The following is a 23202-nucleotide window of genomic DNA, read 5'->3' as shown; positions in this document are numbered from 1 at the left end:
TCACTAGCAGTTTTAAATTCAAAGTTAAGTTGTTTTACTGTCCACCTAGCTTTATGCTCTAAATCTACTAGAAGTTGGCAAGCTTTGCCATAAAACCATTTTATATAGAGACATTGCCATAGGATTTTTAAAAGCAGTTTTATAAGCTCATAAAGCATCTTAAGTTTAGTTGGCCAATCAGATCTAGATTTATTAACTTTCTTTTCTAATATCAATTTAAGTTCCCTATTACTCAGTTCAATTTGACCACTAGGTTAAAGATGATTTGGAGATGCACTATGATCAACACTATGTTTTGCTAAAGTTTTTCTAAGAATACCATGCAAGAAATGGGAACCACCATCAGTAATTAAATATTTAGGTACTCCAAACCTGTGACAAATTACATCTTTAAGCATCTTCATTGTTGTAGCATGGTAAACACTTTTGGTTGGAACTTCTTCCACCCACTTAGTGACATAATCAACTGCAACAAAAATGTGAGTATGTTTTGTATTTGATGGCGGGAATGGTCCCATAAAGTTAAATTTTCACACATCAAAAGGTTCAAGAGGTAAAGAATAATTCATATGCATTTCATTTCTTTTACCAATATTACCTACTCTTTGGCTATCACAAGGTTTAACAAATTTAGTGCAATCTTTAAATAACGTAGACCAATAAAAACCAGATTGTAATATCTTTACGGGCAATGCGCTACCTAGCCTGATGTCCACCATAGGGGCTAGCATGAAAATCCCTTATAATGTCATGTTGTCTAAGTAATGTCCAAGTAATGCCCCTTATAATATTCAAATGATACGAGGGTTTCATGAAATAAATTAAGGTTAGTCTAGCTTGTACAACCTTTGTCTTATGAGTTTTGAAGGAACGTTAACATGAAGAAGGTGAAGCTAGAAACATCGACTTTGATTGTCTTTGTTTTAAATTATTATATATTCTTATCACATTTACTATTAACATGTGTTTTATTTCCTTTTAATATGTGTTTTAGTTTCTTTGAACTGCTTCTACCGTAGAATCTACACAGATGTTTGGGTGATGGAAATAAATTAGGTCTTGGTGTTTTTGTGCATGCTCAAGTCTACATGGGGAAGAATGTTTTCTCCAGCGATCGTACCCAAAAACATAATTCTATGAAACCGTAAATAGATTCAGTGTGTGGAGCAATCCAACAATTGGCATGCGGTAGGAGAAAAAAAAACGTATGAAATTTGATTGTCTGTCGTCAATTTTTAAAGTTTGTTTAGACAGATAAATTTGTGCATTAGGTTCAATAGAATTATTATTTTGCGCGCGTACCAACCGCAACAGACGCGTGGTGCGTCTCCTCGCCCTGCTTTTTCCACTCTTGCAGCAGGCTGCAGCAGCGCGCTCTCCGGCGGTCTCGGGCTCTCCGCCGAACCCCAACCAGCTCACGCCGCCCTCTCGCGGTGAGTAAACTCTCCAAGTTTCTACAGTTATTTCCCGCGCATCTGTATGCTTCATTGATTTGAGTGGGGATTGGGAAGGTTCTTCCGGTTGCAGCCTGGTGCCGCCAATAACTTGCACGGCGCTCGTTGCTTTTATTGTTCAGTTAGGATTTTTTGTTGGGAAGGATCGTCTATCGGAGTTGCAAATATAGATTAATGGTCTCTTGGTGCTCGATGGTTTGTTGCTCATGTTTGATTTGTGAATTGTGAGACCCGCTCCGGAAAGGTGTATTCTGTAAAACACGAGGATAGTGGTTGAGGCGTTGACGGGGTTGATGCTACCAAGTCCCCTACTCCCCGCTTCCTCTGTTTGTGATTGTCATGACTGAATGCTGCGCCTTTTTTTTCAATATTTCATACTTCCTCCTATTCATTTTACTCGTCGCTAATATGAATGTATCTAGACACATTCTAGTGTATCTATTCACTCATTTCAGCGATAATTAATATGGATCGGGAGGGAGTACTTATTTTATATGTCTCCTCATGTGTGGCATGTCTGTCCATACTCGGTTGTGACATCAGAGGCAGTTGGAATAAGCATCTCACGCATTCCGCATGTTAGCTGGTGACACTGTTTATTTGTTGCTTATTCAGGTTGCATCACACCAGTAGGCTGATTGAGACATCCAACCTGTAGGTCCACTATTTTCATGTTACCTTCTTCCTCTTGCTCTCTCAGGACATTAACCTCGTCTCTTCCAGTCGCAAGAGAACAAAGCGATGGACTCCACGGATCTGTTTGACAAGGGCCCTCTGCTGGACGCAGGCAACTCCTCGCAGGAGGTTTGTGCTCATGGAGTCTCTTGCTCTCTCTCTCTCTCTTTCCCTCTCGAACAGATATTTGTAGTCAGATATGCATCATTTCTACACATGTATTGGTTCAGCTTTTGTTCATTGTAGTTCATAAGATAATGCAATTCCTTACTCTGGTACTGTGTGTGTGATCTGGATTATTAATGAAAAAGTGTATGCTGTTTCAGCAACGGTGTCTTGCATACCTCTGTTTCCTGAATAGGCAAACAATTTCCATGCTTAGTTATATGAACCATGACATTGTATCCAAGACACTGCTAAATTTCCAAGTCTAGTCTTAACTAATAAAGTTAAACTTAAAGAAAACAATGTCTCTCCGGCCATACTTTTTGTGCATGCTGTTTGGTCTGATTCATACCAATGTCTGTGAAAATACTGCTTTCGGTCGATGTCCCAGAGCATTTTAGAATTTAGCACTATGTTTTTTTGCGAGAACTTAGTAGTGCGCTGTTGCAAGTAAGACCAAATGGCAAAACAAATTCTGTTGGAATAAAATATTGTGCACTCGCTTTTTTGGGACATTTTCCGGGTTTGAAATCTTTAATTCCAAGTTAAATCTGCTATTATATTTGTAAGAAGATTTGGATGTGTTATACATGGAGGTAATAAATACAAAACAAAAGCCATCATCTCATCAGTTCGGTATTATATTTTTATGCTGATTTTGATGTGTTATACATGGAACTGTTATTATTGCCAGTCCTCCCTCTGCTCGTAATAATTATCTATCGATGCTATAATATTATTTAATGTAAATTTTTCTATTCACACATATTTGCAAAGTTAGATGGGAGACACTTATCATTATTGATAATTTGTTTTACCGTGGAATGTAGAATACCTCAGAATATACAGGGGATGGATCTGTTTGCATCAGTGGGCATCCTGCTTCCAGAAAACTTACAGGGAAGTGGAAGGCCTCCTCCTTAACAATAGGTTAATAGTGGACAATCCTCAGTATTATTATCAACCTTCTATTGGAAGATCGTAGAAATGGTGATATTTAAATACTTGTAACCAATTTTTGAAAATTTACTTGAACAATGACACTTATACTTCACACTCAAACGTTCATATACGTCCCAATTCTCAACATTGTTTGTGAGGATATTTTACCTCTTCTTATACTGAACAAAATTCTTGTTGAACTTTAGAATTTTATGGTCACGTTCTGTATTCAATGCAAGCTCCAACTGAAAGAAAACTACTTTGTTGCAGTTTGTTCATTCTGCTGTTTTCTGGCATACTCTTCGATCGCGAAAAACCTAGTCAGTTATCTCACAAAAGTCCTACATGAAACAAATGTGGCTGCTGCAAGAAATGTTGCAACTTGGCAAGGTACTAGCTACCTCACACCTCTGATTGGAGCCTTCGTTGCTGATTCATATCTGGGGAAGTACCAGACAGCTTTGATCTCCTGCACGATTTTCATTGCTGTAAGTGCTACAAATCACTCATGCCCATTTATGCTGCAGTAGTTCCCTTATTTTCTTGAAGTAATCACTTACAAAGGAGATCCTATTTACACAGAAGGAGTAGAAACTTTATTTTTAGTACCCAATATGATGATGTTCTGTTGGACGAATGATACAAGTGCAGAGTAATATTATGGCATGTTCACTCAATTTTGTTGGAGAAACACAAAGTTCTAACAAAATACATTACCCTCATCTGAGATATGTACGATCGTGTTGTGGCAAGTGTTCGCGCAGGTGATAGTGAGACCGATACCTTCCCAATCACGATAGGATTACATCAAGGGTCAGCCTTGAGCCCATACATGTTTTCCTTGGTGATGGATGAGGTGACCAAGGATATACAAGGAGATATTCCTTGGTGTATGCTCTTTGCTGATGATGTGGTGCTAGTAGATGAAACTAGGCCGGCGTGAATAGGAAGTTAGACTTTGGAGTCAAAGGGGTTTAGACTTAGCAGGACCAAGACTGAGTACATGCGATGCGACTTTAGTGGTGTTGGTAGTGAAGACGGAGATGTCAGTTTAGAAGGAAAAATAGTGTCCAAGAGAAACACCTTCCGTTACTTGGGATCAATGTTGGAAAGCAATGGTGATATCGATGAGAATGTTCGCCACAGGATCAATGCAGGGTGGAGGAAGTGGCGGCAGGCATCTGGTATCCTATGTGACAAGAAGGTCCCACAAAAGCTAAAAGGTAAGTTCTATAGGACGGCGGTCAGACCGGCGATGCTTTATGGGGCAGAATGTTGGCCCACTAAAAGAAAACATATCCAACAAATGAGTGTCGCGGGGATGCGCATGCTATGTTGGATGTGCGGCCATACAAGAAAGGACCGGATTAGGAACGAGGTAATTCATGTTAGGCTAGGGATCGCACCAATCGACGAGAAGCTAGTCCAACACCGACTAAGGTGGTTTGGGCATATCCAGCCTCCAGAAGCTATCGTTAACAGTGGAACTCTAAGGAGTATGGAGGAGACTAGAAGGAGTAGAGGACGAGCAAAGTTGACGTGGGCGGAGGAAGAGACTTGAGGGATTGGAATTTACCTAAAGTCTTGGCTCTTGATAGGACTGCATTATCAAGACTGCATGGAGATTAGCGATCCATGTACTGGAACCTTAGTCACTCTCTTCCTTTTCTTTCCTTTTTTCCTTTTTTTCCCTTTCTTTCTCCTTGTTTTGGTTCTCTTTTCTATTGGGTTTCATATCTAGCCTACCCCAACTTGCTTGGGAAAAAGGCTTTGTTGTTGTTGTTGTTGTTGGGAAAGAGGACACAAAGGTGGTTCCTACATAAACTAAATACCTAATAATTTTTTTTAGAACTAAACACCTAAGAAAACAAGCAACCAACCTACAGGCTTAAATATAAGGGATTTCTATTTTCGTGCCCCTGGTTTGTTAGTTATGCTCAGTTTTTTCCAACCTCTTAACTTTTCCTCAGTTTTCCCCTCCCTCTAGTTTGAAACCCCTCGTAGACGCTCGGACGGGAGGGTTGCCGTCAGGTCAGAGGCCTTACCGTTACCGTTAATCTGACGGGTGGGGCTGCACAGAACGCAGCTCCTCTCTGACCGTCTCGTGCTGACGGGTAGCCATCCATCTGTCGCTGACGCGTGGGCCGTTTTATTTCCTGATTGTATACGCGGTGCTGCCAATGACAAATGGGGCCGCTCTATAGGGCTGCCGCAGCCAATGACCAATGGGGTCGTCTATTTTTCAGGAAAAGACATATATAACCGCTCTGTGGGGCTGTCGCAGCCAATGACCAGTGGGGTCGTCTATTTTTCAGGAAAAGACATATATTGCCGCTCTGTGGGTCTGCCGTAGCCAATGACCAGTGGGATCATCTATTTACTTAGAGAAAATCATATATTCCCGCTCTGTGGGGCCTCCGCAGCCAATGACCGCTCGGGTCGTCTATTTATTTAGAGAATATCATATAGAGCCGCTCTGTGGGGCCTCCGCATCCAATGACCGCTGGGGTCGTCTATTTATTTAGAGAATATCATATAGAGCCGCTCTGTGGGGCTGCCTCAGCCAATGGCAGGTGACTATTTTCGCAGCTTAATCTAAAGTGAATCTTATGCTAAACATGGTGCTTCCCGACGGTGACCTAGCAGTGGCGGCGAGCATAGCCGTTCTGACCATGCCGATATCGGCATCGTTTGGAGGCTGTGGTGCTCGAATCATGGTGGAAATTGCGATATAATTTTTTAAATGCATAATATATAGGAAAATAGCTAGATCTCTAAATCGATGCATATGAAGCTACATATATATTCTTGGTCATAATCCCCTTATCTAAAGGGGATGGATGCATGGCTTCGCGTCGTCGTCGTTTTCATCGTCAGTATCTTCGTCGTCCGAGTAGTAGTACTTCCTGCACATTGTTCCGTCGAACACCTTCACTGTGAGCACATCATCGCCTTCATATTTGAAGTGTACGAAGCAGCCAAAATCCACACCGTGCGCGATGGCGAAATTCTCCCAGCCCTTGTCGAGGTACATCCGGCCTTGACCATCAAATAGGACCTCCACGGTCCAGAGATGAGGACCACAGTCAGCTGCTCGCAGATACACCTTAGCTGGCTTCTGGCCGTCAAGATAGTCCGCAAACTTTTTTGGGAGTGCCTGCAAAGAGATTGAGCGTCGATCGTTTGAAATTAAAGGTTTTTTTAGAACATGCCCATAATTAATCACATGCATCATATATGTGGGAACGCGTACGTACCTTCTTGACCAAAGGGTCTTCACAGACGATGATGAAGAACTCCTCTATGATAAATGGCAGTGTTGGCGGTGGTGGTGGCAATGATGATGATCCACCACCCGGCCGCCCCTTCCCCTTCCGGTCCGTGTCCGAGACGTGGAAGCCATGTCAATGGATCAAGTGTATGTGAACGAAGAAGAGAGAGGCACAACCTATTGACACAAGGGATGGCCGTTGTGGGTGTTTATAAGGGAGAGATGACCGTTGTAGGGGTTTACACAATAAATTAAGGAGGAGGTGACCGTTGTGGGAGTTTACACAATAAATTAAGGAGGAGATGACCGTTGTGGGGGTATATATCTCAACAAAAAAGTAATGCGGACTATCTTGACGGAAATGGAACTTCGTGATATAGTTTATCATTTTACCGTGAAAAGTAATGCCTAAAAAAATGGTAATTCATGATAGTTTATCATTTTATCGTAATGGCTACAAGAAATCGGTGATTGTTCATCATGTTTTGCGTGGAAAGTAATGGCTACAAGAAATGGGTGATGGTGTATCATTTTTTGCGTGGAAAGTAATGGCTACAACAAATTGGTGATGGTGTATCATTTTTTGCGTGAAAAGTAATGGCTACAACAAATGGGTGATGGTGTATCATTTTTTGCGTGAAAAATAATGCCTAAAAGAGTTTATAATTTAGCTCGTGAAAAATAATGCAGAAAACCAAACTTTAGCGTACTGGGTAACCGCCCTTTAGCATACATAGAGGGTGTAAGCTAACCGCCGACAGAGAGAGAGGGTGGTGGCCCCGACCAGAGAGAGATAGAGGTTATCCTGCCCGTTAAATCATACGATCAACGGTCGGCGGGCACGATCCGCGTGACATGGGCTAGACCAATCAGGGCAATGTTGGGCGTCTGTGAGAATTTGTGAAGGAAGAAGGCAAAACTGAGTAGTATCAAGAAACCAAGGGCAAGTGAGTAGTAAACAGACTAAGGGATTCAAATATGAGATCTAAAAAATGAAAAATGCGTGTTTTGTACAATGAAACCCATCTTGGCCTACCTCAAACTATTTGGAATACAAATATACATGAGTGAAAATTATGGCCTCATTCAGACAAAGTATGTTTTGGGGAAAGTTGTTTTGGGTAGGGCTTATTGTGGAAAACCATGCACCTTCATAGCTACTAGGTGATTTGAGAAGTGGCAATTTGTGGTAAAACTTGATTTATCTATGATTTATCTATGATTTGTGAATGGCAATTTGTGGTAAAGACTCCATGAGTAAGTGCCACTCTTTTTCGAAATTTTTTGCACATTAAATAACTCATTTAACTAGTTAATCCCATTTGTTGACTCTTTGTTGACGACCAGCCACTTGAGGGTAAAACTGAGTATATTGCACTAGCCAGTATTAGCACTCAAGTGGAAAACTGAGCACAAAAAAAATGCTAGTATATGACTCGAGGGTATACCTGAGTATATCTAAATTTCCAGGGTTAGACTCGAGGGCGCGTGTTGCGGTGCAGAAGTGGAAGACGTGCCATTGTTGATGCGTGTCGCGGTGCAAACGTGCAATAGTGGACGCGTAGGACGCGGGTCGCATTTAGGACGCGTAAGCCCCTCTCTCCCTCCCTCTGCACACAGTACGTCTCATTCTCGCTCACGCACGAAACCACGCCTCTCACGTCCCATCAACTTCTCCAAATCGAAGGAAAAACCCCAACCGCCGTACGAGCCCTGCCGGCGATGGAGAAGAAGAATGCGCCGGCGGCCATCGCCCCCGAGCCCGTCGCCTCCGAGGGCGGCGCATCCAAGCGCGGCGCCTCCGTGAGCTGGGCCTCTCTCATGGCTGACGGACCACTCCACAAGATCGGCAAATGCTTACTGGCGAATGAGGAGTACGTGGACGCCTACTCTGCTATGAGGCAAGTCTGTAGAAATTGGCGCTCAGGTTTACCTGAGCCTGACGTGCACCTGCACAAATGGATCATGGTAGACCACGTCCTTCCACGCGCCGCTGAGTTCACCTTCCTCCAACTCGGCACATCCCGCTACGTCACCATAGATCTATCGAATGTTCGTGCAAGGTTCAAATTCCTCCATATCTATGGGGTTAATCTATTCTTATTTTCAATCTTAATGCTGAATGTTATCTTCATCAATATATGTTTGAGGCGCAGAAGAACCCGCCGCACAAGATACGGCTTCTGAACCCACTCACAAAGGCATCGAACACTATGTTTGAGGCGCAGATGTCATCTGTTTTTCTGGATTCAGTCGCTGTAATCAAATCCCCGACTATGGTCTTTGTTTGCTCACATTACCCGAACGAAATTAGTTGGGTCGATGAGAGCACTCCAACTAAGGATATATATGAAGATTGGGGAGAAGGAAGATTTTCGATCGAGAACCATTGTTTGCATTGCATTACCCCGTTCAATGGTGAACTGTATGCAATAGCTGTGGACAATTTTGAGTCCGGAAGAATAGTGTGCACCAATGTACAGTTGCAGCAGCGCGCGAGCACTGTCAAGATGGAGACACTAATTTCATTTCCACAACTTGGAAATGACAAGTTATATCTTGTGAAGTCGGATGGTGATCTTCTGCTTGTGTTGTTAGACAACATGCTTTTGGAGGACCAACCATTGGTGTACCGTGTGGACACTCAGAGCCGCTCTCTCCATCCGGTCAGTAACATTGGCAGTCATGCCTTCTTCGTGCATTATATCCGGTGTATCTCCGTCGACACCAGAGTGCACCCGACACTTCGACCTGGCTGCATCTACTACGCCGATTTGGGTTATATCAGAGAGTACATTCATGATACAAAGGCCTGGGATGAGTGGCCACGATATGTGGATAGAATGGGAAACTACGGTCTGAGAAATGACGGTCTGAGAAATGAACACATGCCATACCGTTTGGAGGATGTATTGGCCGCACACTGCAGACGGAAGGAGTTCAATGAATATTTCCTTGGGATAATGCACGAATGGAGCGACGAAGAAATATATGAGGAAAGAGGAATCTTCTTGTTTGCCATACATTGCGTGCGTCTTGTATTTTTTTCAGCTTAGTTTGTCGTGAACATTTACAACGTTATTGGCTGCTGTATGCAGTTTATGTATTATACTTAGTTTTCTGATTATGCTGCTGTGAATTTATCATATACTAGCTTCTAGATTTGCTGCCATATTGGGCAAAAAACGAGGGCCAAAAGGCATAAATAATTGAAGAAAGATAGAAATAGAAGCTTCTCTAGATTTGATACTAATTTCGTGAAAAAGAGAGAGAAAGAGGGGAAAAGGTGCTCTTAAAAATACCAATTTGGGCCGAGAGAGACAAAACCCAGCTCTCACGTACAACCAAACACGGTCTCGTCCTGTCCCACGCGGTCTCTTTCTACCAGCCCCACACGACGCGGCCCCACAAACGACGCAGCCCCACACGTCAACATGGAACGTTCAACTAAACGGATTCCTTCCGTCCGAGCTCCTTCTGCGGGTTTCAGACAAAGGCTTGGGGAAAACTGAGGAAAAACTAAGGGGCTGTGGAAAACTGAGTACAACTAAGGACCTGAAGGCACGAAAATAGAAATCCCTAAATGTAAAAGAAAAAAAGAAAAAGATATTTGTTTACCTTAGCATGTACACTTAACAATTGGGCTCTGTTTTCTTAATATGTTTCTTTACCTTGTTTCTTTTTCCATTCTGTCGATTCAGGGAATGATGATGTTGCTTTTGTCAGTAGCACTTCCATTAATCTCAACTGGTCCTCACACTTGGACTGTTTGGTCAGATCCAGTCTCTTCTCAGTACATATTCTTCACTTGGACTGTTTGGTCAGGAATGGTGTCAGCAGCATTGGTGGAGAGTAATCGCTTACAGATTGCACAGGCCGAAGGTTTGGTGCACCACAAAGTGGCTGTTCCGATGAGCATCCTGTGGCAAGGACCCCAGTACTTCCTGCAAGGAGTCGCCGAGGTGTTCTCCAACATTGGGTTAACAGAATTTTTCTATGATGAATCTCCAGATGCCATGAGAAGCTTATGTATGGCATTCTCACTTGCTAACGTCTCGGCTGGAAGTTACCTGAGTTCATTTATCCTTTCTCTCGTGCCGGTATTCACAGCAAGAGGAGGCAGCCCAGGGTGGATACCTGACAACTTGAATGAAGGGCATTTGGATCGGTTCTACCTGATGATGGCTGGTCTGAGTTTATTGAATATTTTAGTCTTTGCATTCTTTGCTACGAGGTACAAATGTAAGAAGGCTTCCTGAAACTCATTGCCCTTGGCATGTAAGGGAAACAATAACCTTGAAGTATTTTTGCTGGAAATGCTCATTGTAAGAGAAACAGTGTTGTATGTGTTATTGAAAAACAAATTGTGCTGTCCTAGATTGTACAATATGTTTATATTGTAAAACGATATAAATACCTGAATTTGCGCGTTATTTTGCTTAGCTGTTTCTTCCTTGGTAGCAACGTCCTGAAGAAGTTATATGCCAGTGTGTGTTAGAACTGAACTGTACGATCTGAGGCATAGGGATCCTACTTCATACTGCATTTAGTTAGGAATGGCACAGGCGTGAATAAATTGCACTGTGATATCGTCATGTTCACAGGTAAACTATGCAGCGGCATAAAAAAAAAAAACCGAAACTGTACAGCAGTAGGCTTATGTGCACCGAAGGCCCAGTTTTGGTGCCCGAGCTAGATATCTCTTCAGATGTACCAAGCTGCAACTGAGCTGATATGTTCATGGAAACGCGTCTTCAGATAATGCCCTATTCGCACACTGGACTTGACGGCAAAAGAAAGACCTGACCTGCAGAAGTCGCGGCCCCGCTTCGTTGGCGTCAGGGGAGTAGAAGTAGATTACCATCCAGATCCAGTCGTTTTCCGCTTCGTGGAGTCCATCCCGGTTTCCACGACGCGTGGCTTAGTGGGAAAACGGATAAGATAAAAATAAGAAAGCATAGGGAAAACAATCGCATCCAAGTCTCCGATAAATTTGCATATTACGAGACGCAATATGCTAGGAACGAGATGATATGAGCGCTGTACATTCATTATTCGGCTGTTCTCTGCAAGACTTCATTAATGCATCAAAAAAAGTTCCAGATGTGTCACAACATCCCCGTGTAAGAAAAAGAAAAACCAAGTGGTCAAATGTGCCAACAATGCCGAGGGGGTTGTTAACATGTGCAACGAGGAACGGCAGGATAAATCAGAAAATTTCCCAATATGCCAAGAGATTAGCGAGTTAAGAGGAGCTTTTGCTAGCTGTAGCATAATTTATGTTGGGCGAGATGCAAATTATGCCGCTCACCAATATGCCAAACAGGTTAGTTCGGATAGGATGAGATGCTTATGGCTCAACTGTAATCCAACATTTCTGCATGAATTGTGTTGATTGATTGTAATCCTGGCGAATAATCAATAAAGATCTTAAATCGCAAAAAAGAAAAAATTTAGGTCCAAGCATGGGTTGCATTGCAGTCCAAATAAGGATGTTTGCGCAATTATTAAAATTTTGGGGCTACGATTGCAGTATCACTATTAACAATGGCGACCAATCAACTCTGTATTCTGCAGGGCAGTAGAGTCAAACATGTTGCTTCGTCTCCCTGCTTCTTGGATTAGTACTAGCAGCGGTGATTTCAGTTGCTTCGAAAGAGACAATTAACTCACTATTTCACCGAGACTCCGAAGTTTTGGTTGAACGGAACAGCAAGCCTTCGGAACTTCCAAAGCTGCATTCATGGGGTCGTTGGTGGAGGAGGAGGTGGAGCAGCAGATCCTGCTAGTCCGGGCGACGCAGCCCGAGGTACTCCCCCGTCTTCTCATCCCCTCTCCATGGAATTTTTGGTCTTGCTGGTTGTTTGTTCCACCAAGATTCAAGAATTTGTAGGGTTTCTGGCTCTTCTATCCCCTTCAATTAGTTTCTTATTTTGGCCATTTAATTTGAGTGTTATCGTGAAAAGGAAGCCAAAAGGTACCTGAAATTTCTTAGTTCTGGGATCATTGGGTTCGTGTAGAGCTCGTCCAGAATGATATGCACTTCTTTGATTGGTCTCTTGCAAAATAGTACTGATAACGAAGGGGGGGGGGGGGGGGGGGGGGATGTTTAGAGGGGCAGTTATGACTAACAGGTGAGCCACACAGGGTTGACGGGCTGACGGCGACCGCTTTAGAGTCCTGATGCACCTTGGATTGGATGTATTCGGTATTCCAGTGGAACATGCAGAAATTCTGGAGTTTGTACGTCGATTGACTTGTAGAAATTACTTTCAGAATCTGGATTTGCTTGTTGGTGGGAAATTTGCTGACATTTTCCTGTTTCAGAGGTATGATGATTGATTTGACTGGTACAGTTTCTATGGTTTGATTGAAACAGATGGAGGGGAATGGGTTGCACATGTTTGACTGAAACACGGATTGTTTAGGTCCGATTATCTGTTCTTCTTGTTATATTTTCGATAACCGTCTGTTTCGATCAACTTATCCATGAATGATAAACTTTGTTTTGTAATTATGGTATTGTTCACTGAACTATTTCAGGATAACAGGTGTAAGTACAACACTGTAATATTTGTAGTTATATGTTCCCTGTTGGACAGTTTCTGTACTACATACCCGTACTTGAAACATGTGTTGGCTGTCTACTACTTGACTTCTCCTAAAAATCAATATTCTTCAGATATTGATGTAGTAATTCGTACTAAAAGAACGTGGAAGGAAGCCATGTAACGTATTGAATGTTCAACTGTTCAAATCAACAAATAAATAATTTCCATCGGGAGATAATCTTACTCTATAAGATTGTTGTGTTGAAAATTTTAGCTTCTGCTGCAATTCTCTAGATGAAGGTGTAACCTATTCTCTATTATTTCTGTATAGAAACAAAGCCCTTTCTTCCTTCTTTTGAGCCCAGACCAATAGCCTCAAGACACCTAATGCGCCAAGTGGAGTAGGCTAGGTTTATTTTGGTTATTTAGGTGTGTGGGAGATTTGGCACAGAACTAATGGCCTATAACTGTTCCTCGTGAACTCCCTGGATGTTTCCTTTAAGTTTAAACTGAGAGTGCTTCTACTGTAAACTGATGCCCAAGCGACCAATTCTTTGTTAACTCTTTTTGGCCAGTGTGTGGCTTTATAATCTAAAGCCAGGCGTAAAGACTCTGTTAAAATGTACATGCTGATCATATGGATGCCTTGCAAGGGAAGCACCATATATTCATCATGAGAGAGATATGTTCTTCATATCATGTGCTCTATGAGTTCTAGCCTTTGAGGGAACCGGCCTACATATGTGATCACTATCAGAATGTCTAGAAAATAAATTTTAAAAAAAGAATGTAGCCTACATATTTCTTGCAGTATCATGGTGACTTTGCCTTTAGTGTCGCGTATGCAGTTTGCATATTTTGTGAGGTAGTTCCTTTAAAAATTATGCCTCTGTTCCAAAATATAAGCCTTTTTAGAAGGCTAAATTTTCCTTCTGAAAAGGCTTATATTTGGGAACGGAGGTAGTATTACACAACTGCTGGGTTTCTTGCAGCTTCTGTCAGTTTTTGTTGTTTTTCGTTTCATTCAACAGTTTTTGTGTTGTATATTTCCTTTTTTTTTTCTCATTTTGCTCATGTTATAGAGATTTCACCCATCAAATGATTTCTACGTCAACTATTACTAATTTCACTTTCTTCACAGAATTTTCTGGAATACACAGGCGATGGGTCAGTCAACTACAGAGGTCATCCTGTTTTAAAGCATAATACAGGCAATTGGAGAGCATGCTCATTAATTCTTGGTAATTTAGCCAAATCTCTTTATTGGGGAACAAAGTGACCACATATATTTTTTAGTGGCGAAAACCATTTATATTTAATTGTGTCTGAGTGAAAATTTATTTTTTAGAACATATAGTCAGCTGACTTGCAATTTTGCGAAGTCTTAAGCTTGGAACTGATTGGGTGTAAATTCCTGTCAATTTCAATTCCATTTCTGCATTTTGTGCTAAAACATTAATATCTGAATATATATTATTCCTAAATACCAGAAACATATTCCTGTTATACCATCTAGTCTTAATTGAACTGGCTATCGTCTTTTCTTACATGATAGGAACTGAGGTGTGTGAGCGCTTAGCCTACTATGGCATCTCAAAAAGTTTGGTCACTTACCTTTCAACAAGACTGCACGAAGGCAATGTCTCTGCAGCGAGAAACTTTACTACCTGGCAAGGAACATGTTATCTCACACCACTTATTGGAGCAACCTTAGCAGATTCATACTAGGGAAAGTACCGGACAATTGCCGTTTTCTCAACTATTTACTTTCTTGTAAGTAGCCCACTAGCGAAATGCACATGTACCCCAAGAAATTCATACTGGGAGTGATATCAGATACTTTTCTCTCATGTTCACTTAGATGGCTTGCATATTAATGGTTAATAACTATGCACATATTTTAAATGTCAAATTACTATATTATGGTGATGTTCCCATTTATATTTGTTCTTGGAGAGGTTAACTGTTAGACAGGGTGAACCGGGCCTATATGGCTTATCACATAACCAACATTATGATCAGATGCATAATAGTAGTTCAACCATATCTACTAACCTGTTAGATTACTAGTATGAATCATCATTTGCAAACCCACTTTGCCCACTTTGCCCAATTGTCTTATTTGTGAATTCTACGTCCCACTTATGCACTTGTTCATGCTTATATTTTGTACTAATGGCTCCTCAACATGCATTTAAAGGGGATGGCGGCTTTGACACTATCAGCATCAGTTCCTTCTCTGCAGCCCCCTCAATGTATTGGGTCCTTTTGTCCACAACCAGCATTACCACAATATCTGATATACTTTATTGGACTGTATATGATTGCTTTAGGGGCTGGAGGTATTAAGCCGTGTGTTTCGTCGTTTGGTGCTGATCAGTTTGATGATACTGATCCAGTTGAGAGAACAAAGAAAGGCGCTTTCTTCAATTGGTTTTATTTCTCCATAAATATTGGTTCATTGATCTCTGGCACTATTCTTATTTGGGTACAAGAAAAATATGGATATGGCATTGGATTTGCAATCCCTACTTTATTCATTGCCTTAGCCATCGGAAGCTTTTTTCTAGGTTCAGAGGTATACAGATTTCAGATACCTGGAGGAAGCCCGCTTACAAGGGCATGTCAGGTAGTTGTTGCAGCCATTAGGAAGAGAAATGTTGATTTGCCAGTTGATAGTTCTCTTCTCTATGAGCATCACGGTAAGACATCAGCTATTGAGGGGAGCCGCAAGCTGGAGCACATCAGTGAATTCAGGTACTTTTCTTGGTTATCCTTAACAAATATTTGCTATCCAAGGTGTCCTTGCTCTTACCAAATTAATGGGTTCAGAACTTCAGATTTCCGTTTTCAATATAAAAGGGTTGAAGAAAAGAAGTAAATGTTTTACTCCCTCATTCAAAGTATATGACATTTCAGATAGAGACAGTCTTTAAGATCCAACTTCGTCCACTATTTTTTATTTGAATGTGTTACTCCCTCCGATCCATAGTAAGTGTCGGGGATTTAGTACATCCATAATAAGTGTCGGGGGTCGGGGATTGGAGGGAGTAGTAAAAGTTGAAAGAGTTACAGATTAATGAACTAATTTTCTTGACAAATCTGATGCGATTTTAGTTGATCAATATCAATAATCTGTTTATATGTTGATAGTGCAAGTTAGAAAAAATCAACCACACACTTCCTAGTACACCATCTTGTTTTAGAGCGGAGGTAATACAGTATAACAAAGTTGACACGGATTTGCATAGTCTGCTACTCTATTGGTCTGACATTCACATGCTTGCAAGTTTGTGTCTTGGGACTTCCTGGACACAGCAACCTTTTTTCAGAATCGGGACAGGTAAATCTTGCGCGAGACATGAGTACTCTGCAAAGACTTACATAATCTCTGACCTGATGCACTATCTTTCCTCTACAGTTTCCTCGACAAATCTGCAGTCATTATGCAGAGTGAACATGGTGGTTGTCATAATCCTTGGAGGCTTTGCACTGTCACACAGATTGAAGAGCTCAAAATATTAATGAGGATGTTTCCAATCTGGGCAACAGGCATCGTGTTCTTCACAGTGTGCGCCCAAAATTCATCAATGTTTATAGAGCAAGGAATGATCCTCAACAACCAAGTTGGATCATTTAAAATACCACCAGCCACCCTCTCATCCTTGGACGTAATCAGCATCGTTGTTTGGGTCCCCATCTATGAGAGATTCATCGTGCCGATAGCCCGGAGATTGACCGGTAAGGAGAGGGGCTTCTCGGAGCTTCAGCGCATGGGGATCGGTCTGTTCGTGTCCACCATCGCGGTGGCGGTTGCAGCATTGGTCGAGATCAAGCGCCTGGAGAACGCGAGATCAGAGGGTCTGATCCATCAGAAGGTGCCTGTACCCATGAGCATTCTCTGGCAAGCGCCCCAGTACCTGCTGATCGGTGTTGGTGAGGTGTTCACGTCCATCGGGCAAGCCGAGTTCTTCTACAACCAGTCTCCGGATTCCATGAGAAGCCTGTGCTCTGCTTTCGCCCTCGTCACCGTGTCTCTCGGAAGCTATCTTAGCTCGTTCATACTGACACTGGTGTCCTATTTTACGACGCAAGGGGGACAAATGGGGTGGATCCCTGACAACCTGAACGAAGGCCATCTTGACCGCTTCTTCTGGCTCATCGCTGGCCTCAGCTCTCTGAATTTCCTCGCTTTCATTTACTTTGCACAGCAGTACAAGTGCAAGAAAGCTTCTGTACTTTAATTCGTTGCCAGCTTTCCTTTTTTTTTTTCCGCTGTTGCCATGTGTTGTACAGATTAAAAGTTTAAAGCTGTGTGCACATTTCTGTCATCAACAAGATACAATGTACAGTCTCTTCTGTAATGTATAGTCACAGTGTTGCATCCTGTCCTGTTTGATACTTGGATGCAGTTTCTTACTTTGAGTGGGAACAGTTTCCGAATCATTTCAGTTGCTAGCCTCAAGTGTGAAGGATCTCTGTGTGCTTTCTATTGGCAGGGTAACAGATCTGGACCGTACTACAGAGCATGTTCTTCGCACGACAGTGCACTCAAGTGGTCGAGTTAACTCATTATAAACTACAATCACGCGAAAGCACCGGCTACTTTTTATCTCAGACCATTGCAGTTGCTGATCTCGATCTGGGGGAGAGTGCTGGTCGGCTTGCAGATGTCGGTCGCTTTTTTATGAATTCGCAGTGGGAGCAATTCCTTAACTATGTGTTGTGGAATAGTGACTAGGATCTGCGTGCGTACGTGCTGCTAGTGGACACAAAGATTGATCTGGAGAACATATCTAACGATACCACACCTTATTTGATACCATGATACCATTTTTTAAAATTTAAATTGTAAATGTCAAAAAATTCGGAACTAAAATTTTGGGTGTTCACAAGATGTGTGTTTACATACCTTGTAACTTTCATAACCAAATTCGAAATATCCTTAGAGAAATAAAAACTCAAAATGCCACTATTCACACAACATTTGTCTTTTTTTGTTTCTCTTTGTGTATTTTAAATTTGGAGCTAAAAAATTTAGACAACGTAAACACACATCTTGTGAACAACCACAAATTTATTGTAATTTTTTTTGTCACTTACAAATTTAAATTTTGTAAAGTGATATCATGGTATCATGTGAGGTGTGGTATCACTAGATATTTTCCCCATTGATACCAGTACAGCTATCTAAGTACCTGTGGGGCAGCACTGCTGTCCAATCGGCTACTTTACCTATTTGAATTATTTATCACTTCAGATCAATTTATCTGATTATTACAAGCTGAGTTAAAATTTTGAAAAAAGAATCATGTTAATTCGTTCATTTGCTACTACATGCTCGGTTGTTCTTGAGATATACTATATAAGTACGTTTCTGCTTGACTGGGAATTAAGTTAGAACTCGGTCGACTCTAGAGCTTTTCGTTAAAGTTGAAGTAGACAAAGATACTTTTGTCGATGGAAGAAATTCCAACGGGGAGTTGCAATTGCAGCAAACAATTAAGTTGCACATGATATTGGTTGATGTCATCAGACTAAAAGTTAACTTAATTTTAGATCGACCAAAAATTAGTTCGGTCGACTCTAGGGCTTTTCGTTAAAGTTGAAGGAGACAAAGATACTTTTGCCGATGGAAGAAATACCAACGGGAGTTGCAATTGCAGCAAACAATTAAGTTGCACATGATATTGGTTGATGTCATCAGACTAAAAGTTAACTTAATTCTAGATCGACCAAAAATTAGTCGCTTCCATATAAGTACTATCCTTAAGTATACTTCGTTCCAATTTTATCCAAAAAAAAATTATTACGCTGTTGCACTCTATTCTCCAAATGCTGGTTGATTTGATTTAGTAAGTCATACCATACCACCTCACACAACACATTCCAGTGATTTGATTTAGTAGGCATCACGAAATCATCACTAGCATCGTGGCCGACTCTTGCGCCGCCACACTTGGAATTTTTACACTCACTCGCTCATTATTTGCACCGCTATCCACTCTTTTTCTTTGTGCATCGCTAGATTAATCATGTGAATTGCTCCGAGAGACTTTACTATTGCTGGGATGCAAAGTCTGCCAATATGATTGGTTTTCACCGAAGAGATAACTTACCGGACAGGGTGTTTATGCATCATGCACCCTTTATTTGAAATGTATTTTATACATATTTAAAAAATATAAATAATTGTCTCGTGTATATGTTGACATGTTACATGCTCACAAAGTTTTTCAGCAAAAAAACCGACATGTTTTGTGCCCGGTCTAAAAAAGACAAATTTAGGTGCTAAAATAATCGATTTCTCGAGACATTTTCTCGTCTTTTTACAGAGGGCACAAAAAAATGTTGGTTTTATGTGAAATTTCATGTTCGCACATAACATGTCCCTCTACATGCCATTTTTTCCTAAATTCTTAACTTCTTGAAATATATTTTGTACATACCGGGTGTATATCCACCTGAGATCAGTTTTGAGTTTCCGTAGCTTAGAGCATCTCCAGCCGTCTCCCCGACGAGGTCCCCATGACGCCTTTTTTTTATCCGGATGGACGAAAACAGTTTAGCCGCGCCCCCGGCTTCTCGTTTTTGTCCGGATTAGGCCCTTCATCCGTCCGGAGAGCTCAGGCCATCCCCGAGTTCCCGAGGTCCGGCCGGGGACTCCGGACGAAACAAAAACGCGTGAAACGTCGAGCGGGCCCGCGTTGTCGGCGACACAACTGGTAGTTCCCTCCATTAATTTCGTTTTCCCTCCAAATTGCGACGCATAGAACCATTTTTCCCGCCGAAATTCGGAGCTACCACCATTCTCCCCCACAGCTGCAGCTCCTCCTCTTCCCTTCCACCACCATGCCACCGAAGGAGCTTGCCGCCGATGGCGCACCGACGGCGCGCCGACGGCGAGGAAGCCGCGGGCGCCAAAACAGAGGCCACCGGGCATCTCAAACACGGAGTGGGCGGCGGATGTGGAGCGGCGGCGGAACGAAACTCGCGGGTGGGCGGAGAGGGAGAAGAAGTGCAGCGCGAAGAGGGTGGCGGCGGCGGCGGAAGAACAGGCGAGGTTGATCTCCATCAACTTCGGCCGCCCGCGCGCCCAATTCCCCGGGCCATGGCCTACCCAAGGTATCGTCGGATCTCCTTCCTTCTCGCCGGCGTCGCCGGCCACGGTCATGTTCCATGACACCTACGCCACCGCCGGCATGGCCGGTTTTACGCCGTCACCGCCGGCGTACGACGGTGCGATGTACGAGGGCTACTCGCCTGCCCTGAGACGTGGGTCGCTCCCCTTCACCAACACCGGGATGCCGCCGCCAAATGAGCCTGTGATGCACGAGATGATCACGTCGGACTCCATGGCCGCCGCGTCGAGCCCGAGCTTCACACAAGAGGAGGCAAGGGCGACGGAAGTCATCGCGTCGCGGGGCGGCTTCAACTCCAACCTCGACCATGGCGATCACCACGCTGATGAGAACGACGATACTCAATACATCGACGAAGAAGATAAGCAGACGTACGTCGACCATGACGTCGACGAAGAGAAAGCGCCCGAAGCCCCGGAGGTGCCGTCCAAGGGGAAGAAGAAGAGAAGGAAGAAGAACTCGCCGCCAGCCGAGCCTCGGATCAAATGGACGGTCAAAGAAGAGGAGTGCCTCGCCGAAGCTGGGAAGACGGTGTCTATGAACGGCATCACCTGCGCCAATCAGAACTACGACACGTACTGGCAGCGGGTCAAGGTGGCGTTCGACGAGCACAAACTCGTCGACCCGTACTTCAACATGACGGTGATAGATCGCGGCGACAAGGCAATGGGCACCCATTGGGGGATCGTCCAGGCGGCGTGCAGCAAGTGGCACATCGTATAGGAGGAGATCGACATACATGAAGTGAGCGGCGAGGACTTTGAAGCAAAGGTATACTCACTCGCCGTGGCTCCTCTGTCGACCCTACATCGCCTAATCGCCGGCCTGTTTTTGCAGATGCGGCGGGCGCTCGACTTGTACGTGGCAGACAATGGCGGCCAGATGTTCAAGTATCTCAACGTGTTCGCCCGCATCTCGGAGTGCGACAAGTGGAAGGCGGTGCGCAAGAATCTCGCCAACAAGGGCGAGCAGTACAACCCGTACGATCCAGCCCCTGCCACGTCGGCGGGCCGCCCCGAGCTCGGCTAGAAGAAGCTCAAAGAGCAGAAGAAGGCCGGCCATCCAGCCGACATGTTGCAGGCGTCCTTCGACAAGTGTTGGGCCGACGCCAGGGCGCACGCCGCCGGGAGGGACGAACAGCACGCCGTGCGGTGGAAGGCGATGCTCGCCAACCAGAGCGTTCGGATTGCCATGCTCAAGGAAACAGCTGCGCCGACCTGGCGTTCCTGATCAGCGGCAACGACGCCAATATGGACGAGGAGACGAGGGCTTGGTACGACGCCCATCGCCAAGACATCCTCCGGCCACCGTCGGCTCCTTCGTCCTCCGCATCGACGTCTACTCCCGCCGCTTCGACAACTGCAGACGTTGATGCGACGCCCGACGCCGCGCCAGACGCCGTTGCTCAGGACGGGACCGCCGATGAGCCTGCAGTCGTCTAGTTTCGATCGCTGGAATGTGGCTGATCCGATCGCCGGACATTGGCGATTCTTTTGTGTAGCGGAAGACAATATTTTGAATCTATCGCCGCTGATGGGCGAAAGCCAGGGGCGCGACTATGAAAATATTGCCCCCACGTTTTTTTTACATCTAGTCCGGCGTTTGTTAAATGCGAATTTACGCTGGGAGGGGTGGGATGCTCTTACTCTTTTTCTGCAGATATATAATAGAACAGAGGGCCCCATCCCTGCCAATATGCCACATGAAGTAGATCCAATGCAGAAGGAATCCCATAATTACAGCATTGATTGTCTACGATACATCGACCACAGATCATGGATCTGCACTAAATTATATCTGATGAATCCAAAAGAATAAATATGGGGCCATACAGATATGCCCCCGAGGCCCCGAGGCTGCAACAAACAGGGAACGAAAACATGCGCGGTCGTGCGTCTTTGTTGCTGCTGCTGCTGGTGGTGAGTTGCATCGTCGTGTGCTAAAGTAAACATCACCCTCATGTTCAATGCACTCTCTTAGTCCAGCATACTGTCACTGGTAGATGCTCAACTTAATTACACTCAAAGACCTATTGCAATATAGGTGTTCTTTCCAATAAGCACATGCACCCGCGCTAGTACAGCAGTAGTGCCCAGACACCACGGAATACTCTGGTGTACATGCATGTGCACTAAACGGATTCTCGCAGTTGTAAGCGGAAGTTAACTTTGTACACTTTATTTCTAAGGAAGAGTATTAGGAATTTAGGATGAGTGGCCCTGCTATAAAATTTGCTGATTTAGGTCACTGATATCCATTCTGAACCTCTCTCGAGTATTTATATCTACTATTAATTACCACTCGATTTTCTGGTTGTTACCTCAAACTGTACACATTATCGCTGACATGTCACATTTTATTGTTCTCTCTCTACAACACACAAGCACACACAAGATGTTATCACCACGAGTCCACATGATATCTTCGTTGGTCCTTGCTTTTGGCTGATAGGGCCTCGTGGCCGCCATGTCTCTTCGTCTTCACGGTTCACATGAGCAACTCGAGTTCACCGGCCACACCGACCATCTCTCTACCATTAGTAGAAACCGGAGCATTAGCTCCGGTTTGTAAGTCTCATTTACACCGGTTGCCAAACCGATGCAAAGGAATCAGCACTAATTAAAGTATCCCCCTTTAGCACCGGTTGGCACCGGTTGTACTGCGAACCGGTGCTAAAGGAGTTCCACGTGGCCCGGGTCATGTGCTGCTTCTGGAGGGCCCTTTAGCACCGTTTGAGCCACGAAACGACGCTAAAGGTGCGGCATAATTTCCGCTATAAATTTTGAAAAAAATAAAAAAGCTGAATTCATTTTTTGGAATTTTTAAATTTCTCTATTTTTGGATATTTGAATTGTTTCACAATTTCCATTCTAATCTCTAATCACCCCTGTGCTCATGTCAAAGTACATACTTATGATCAAACTTCCCGGTGATCAAACATCCTCACACTGCTCCACCCTTAACACGCTTAACTTCTTCATTCCTTTTCTACACGCTTCCAA

At 43.5% G+C, this 23202-nt stretch overlaps 2 protein-coding genes across 5 annotated transcripts; both read left to right on the top strand.

The window, feature by feature from the left end:
* The first annotated feature begins 1297 nt into the window (after nucleotides 1-1297).
* On the top strand, nucleotides 1298-10929 carry LOC127296267 (protein NRT1/ PTR FAMILY 8.4). 2 transcript variants are annotated; one of them, XM_051326301.1, is made up of 6 exons: nucleotides 1304-1433; nucleotides 2070-2108; nucleotides 2178-2258; nucleotides 3125-3224; nucleotides 3507-3724; nucleotides 10209-10929. In XM_051326301.1, exons 3-6 carry the CDS (start codon nucleotides 2196-2198, stop codon nucleotides 10764-10766), a joined length of 939 nt encoding a protein of 312 aa, XP_051182261.1. In that variant the 5' UTR covers nucleotides 1304-1433; nucleotides 2070-2108; nucleotides 2178-2195; the 3' UTR covers nucleotides 10767-10929. The 2 variants fall into 2 exon arrangements, with proteins under 2 accessions (XP_051182260.1, XP_051182261.1); XM_051326300.1 differs by lacking the exon at nucleotides 2070-2108 and having other exon boundaries at nucleotides 1298-1433; nucleotides 2155-2258.
* Nucleotides 10930-12070: 1141 nt separating this feature from the next.
* LOC127296266 (protein NRT1/ PTR FAMILY 8.3-like) lies at nucleotides 12071-17445 on the top strand. Of its 3 annotated transcripts, none has more exons than XM_071819358.1 (5): nucleotides 12071-12316; nucleotides 14200-14299; nucleotides 14614-14831; nucleotides 15259-15815; nucleotides 16480-17445. In XM_071819358.1, the coding sequence occupies exons 4-5, from the start codon at nucleotides 15262-15264 to the stop codon at nucleotides 17300-17302; spliced, it is 1377 nt and encodes a 458-aa protein (XP_071675459.1). In that variant the 5' UTR covers nucleotides 12071-12316; nucleotides 14200-14299; nucleotides 14614-14831; nucleotides 15259-15261; the 3' UTR covers nucleotides 17303-17445. The 3 variants fall into 3 exon arrangements, with proteins under 3 accessions (XP_071675459.1, XP_071675458.1, XP_071675457.1); XM_071819357.1 differs by adding an exon at nucleotides 12655-12836 and having other exon boundaries at nucleotides 14614-15815; XM_071819356.1 differs by having other exon boundaries at nucleotides 14614-15815.
* The last annotated feature ends 5757 nt before the right edge of the window (nucleotides 17446-23202 follow it).

The sequence above is a fragment of the Lolium perenne genome, chromosome 4 (assembly GCF_019359855.2).
Source record: "Lolium perenne isolate Kyuss_39 chromosome 4, Kyuss_2.0, whole genome shotgun sequence".
NCBI classification, from domain to species: Eukaryota; Viridiplantae; Streptophyta; class Magnoliopsida; order Poales; family Poaceae; genus Lolium; species Lolium perenne.
The sequence above is the reverse complement of the archived record's forward strand: the minus strand, read 5'-3'. Positions and strand labels throughout refer to the sequence as shown.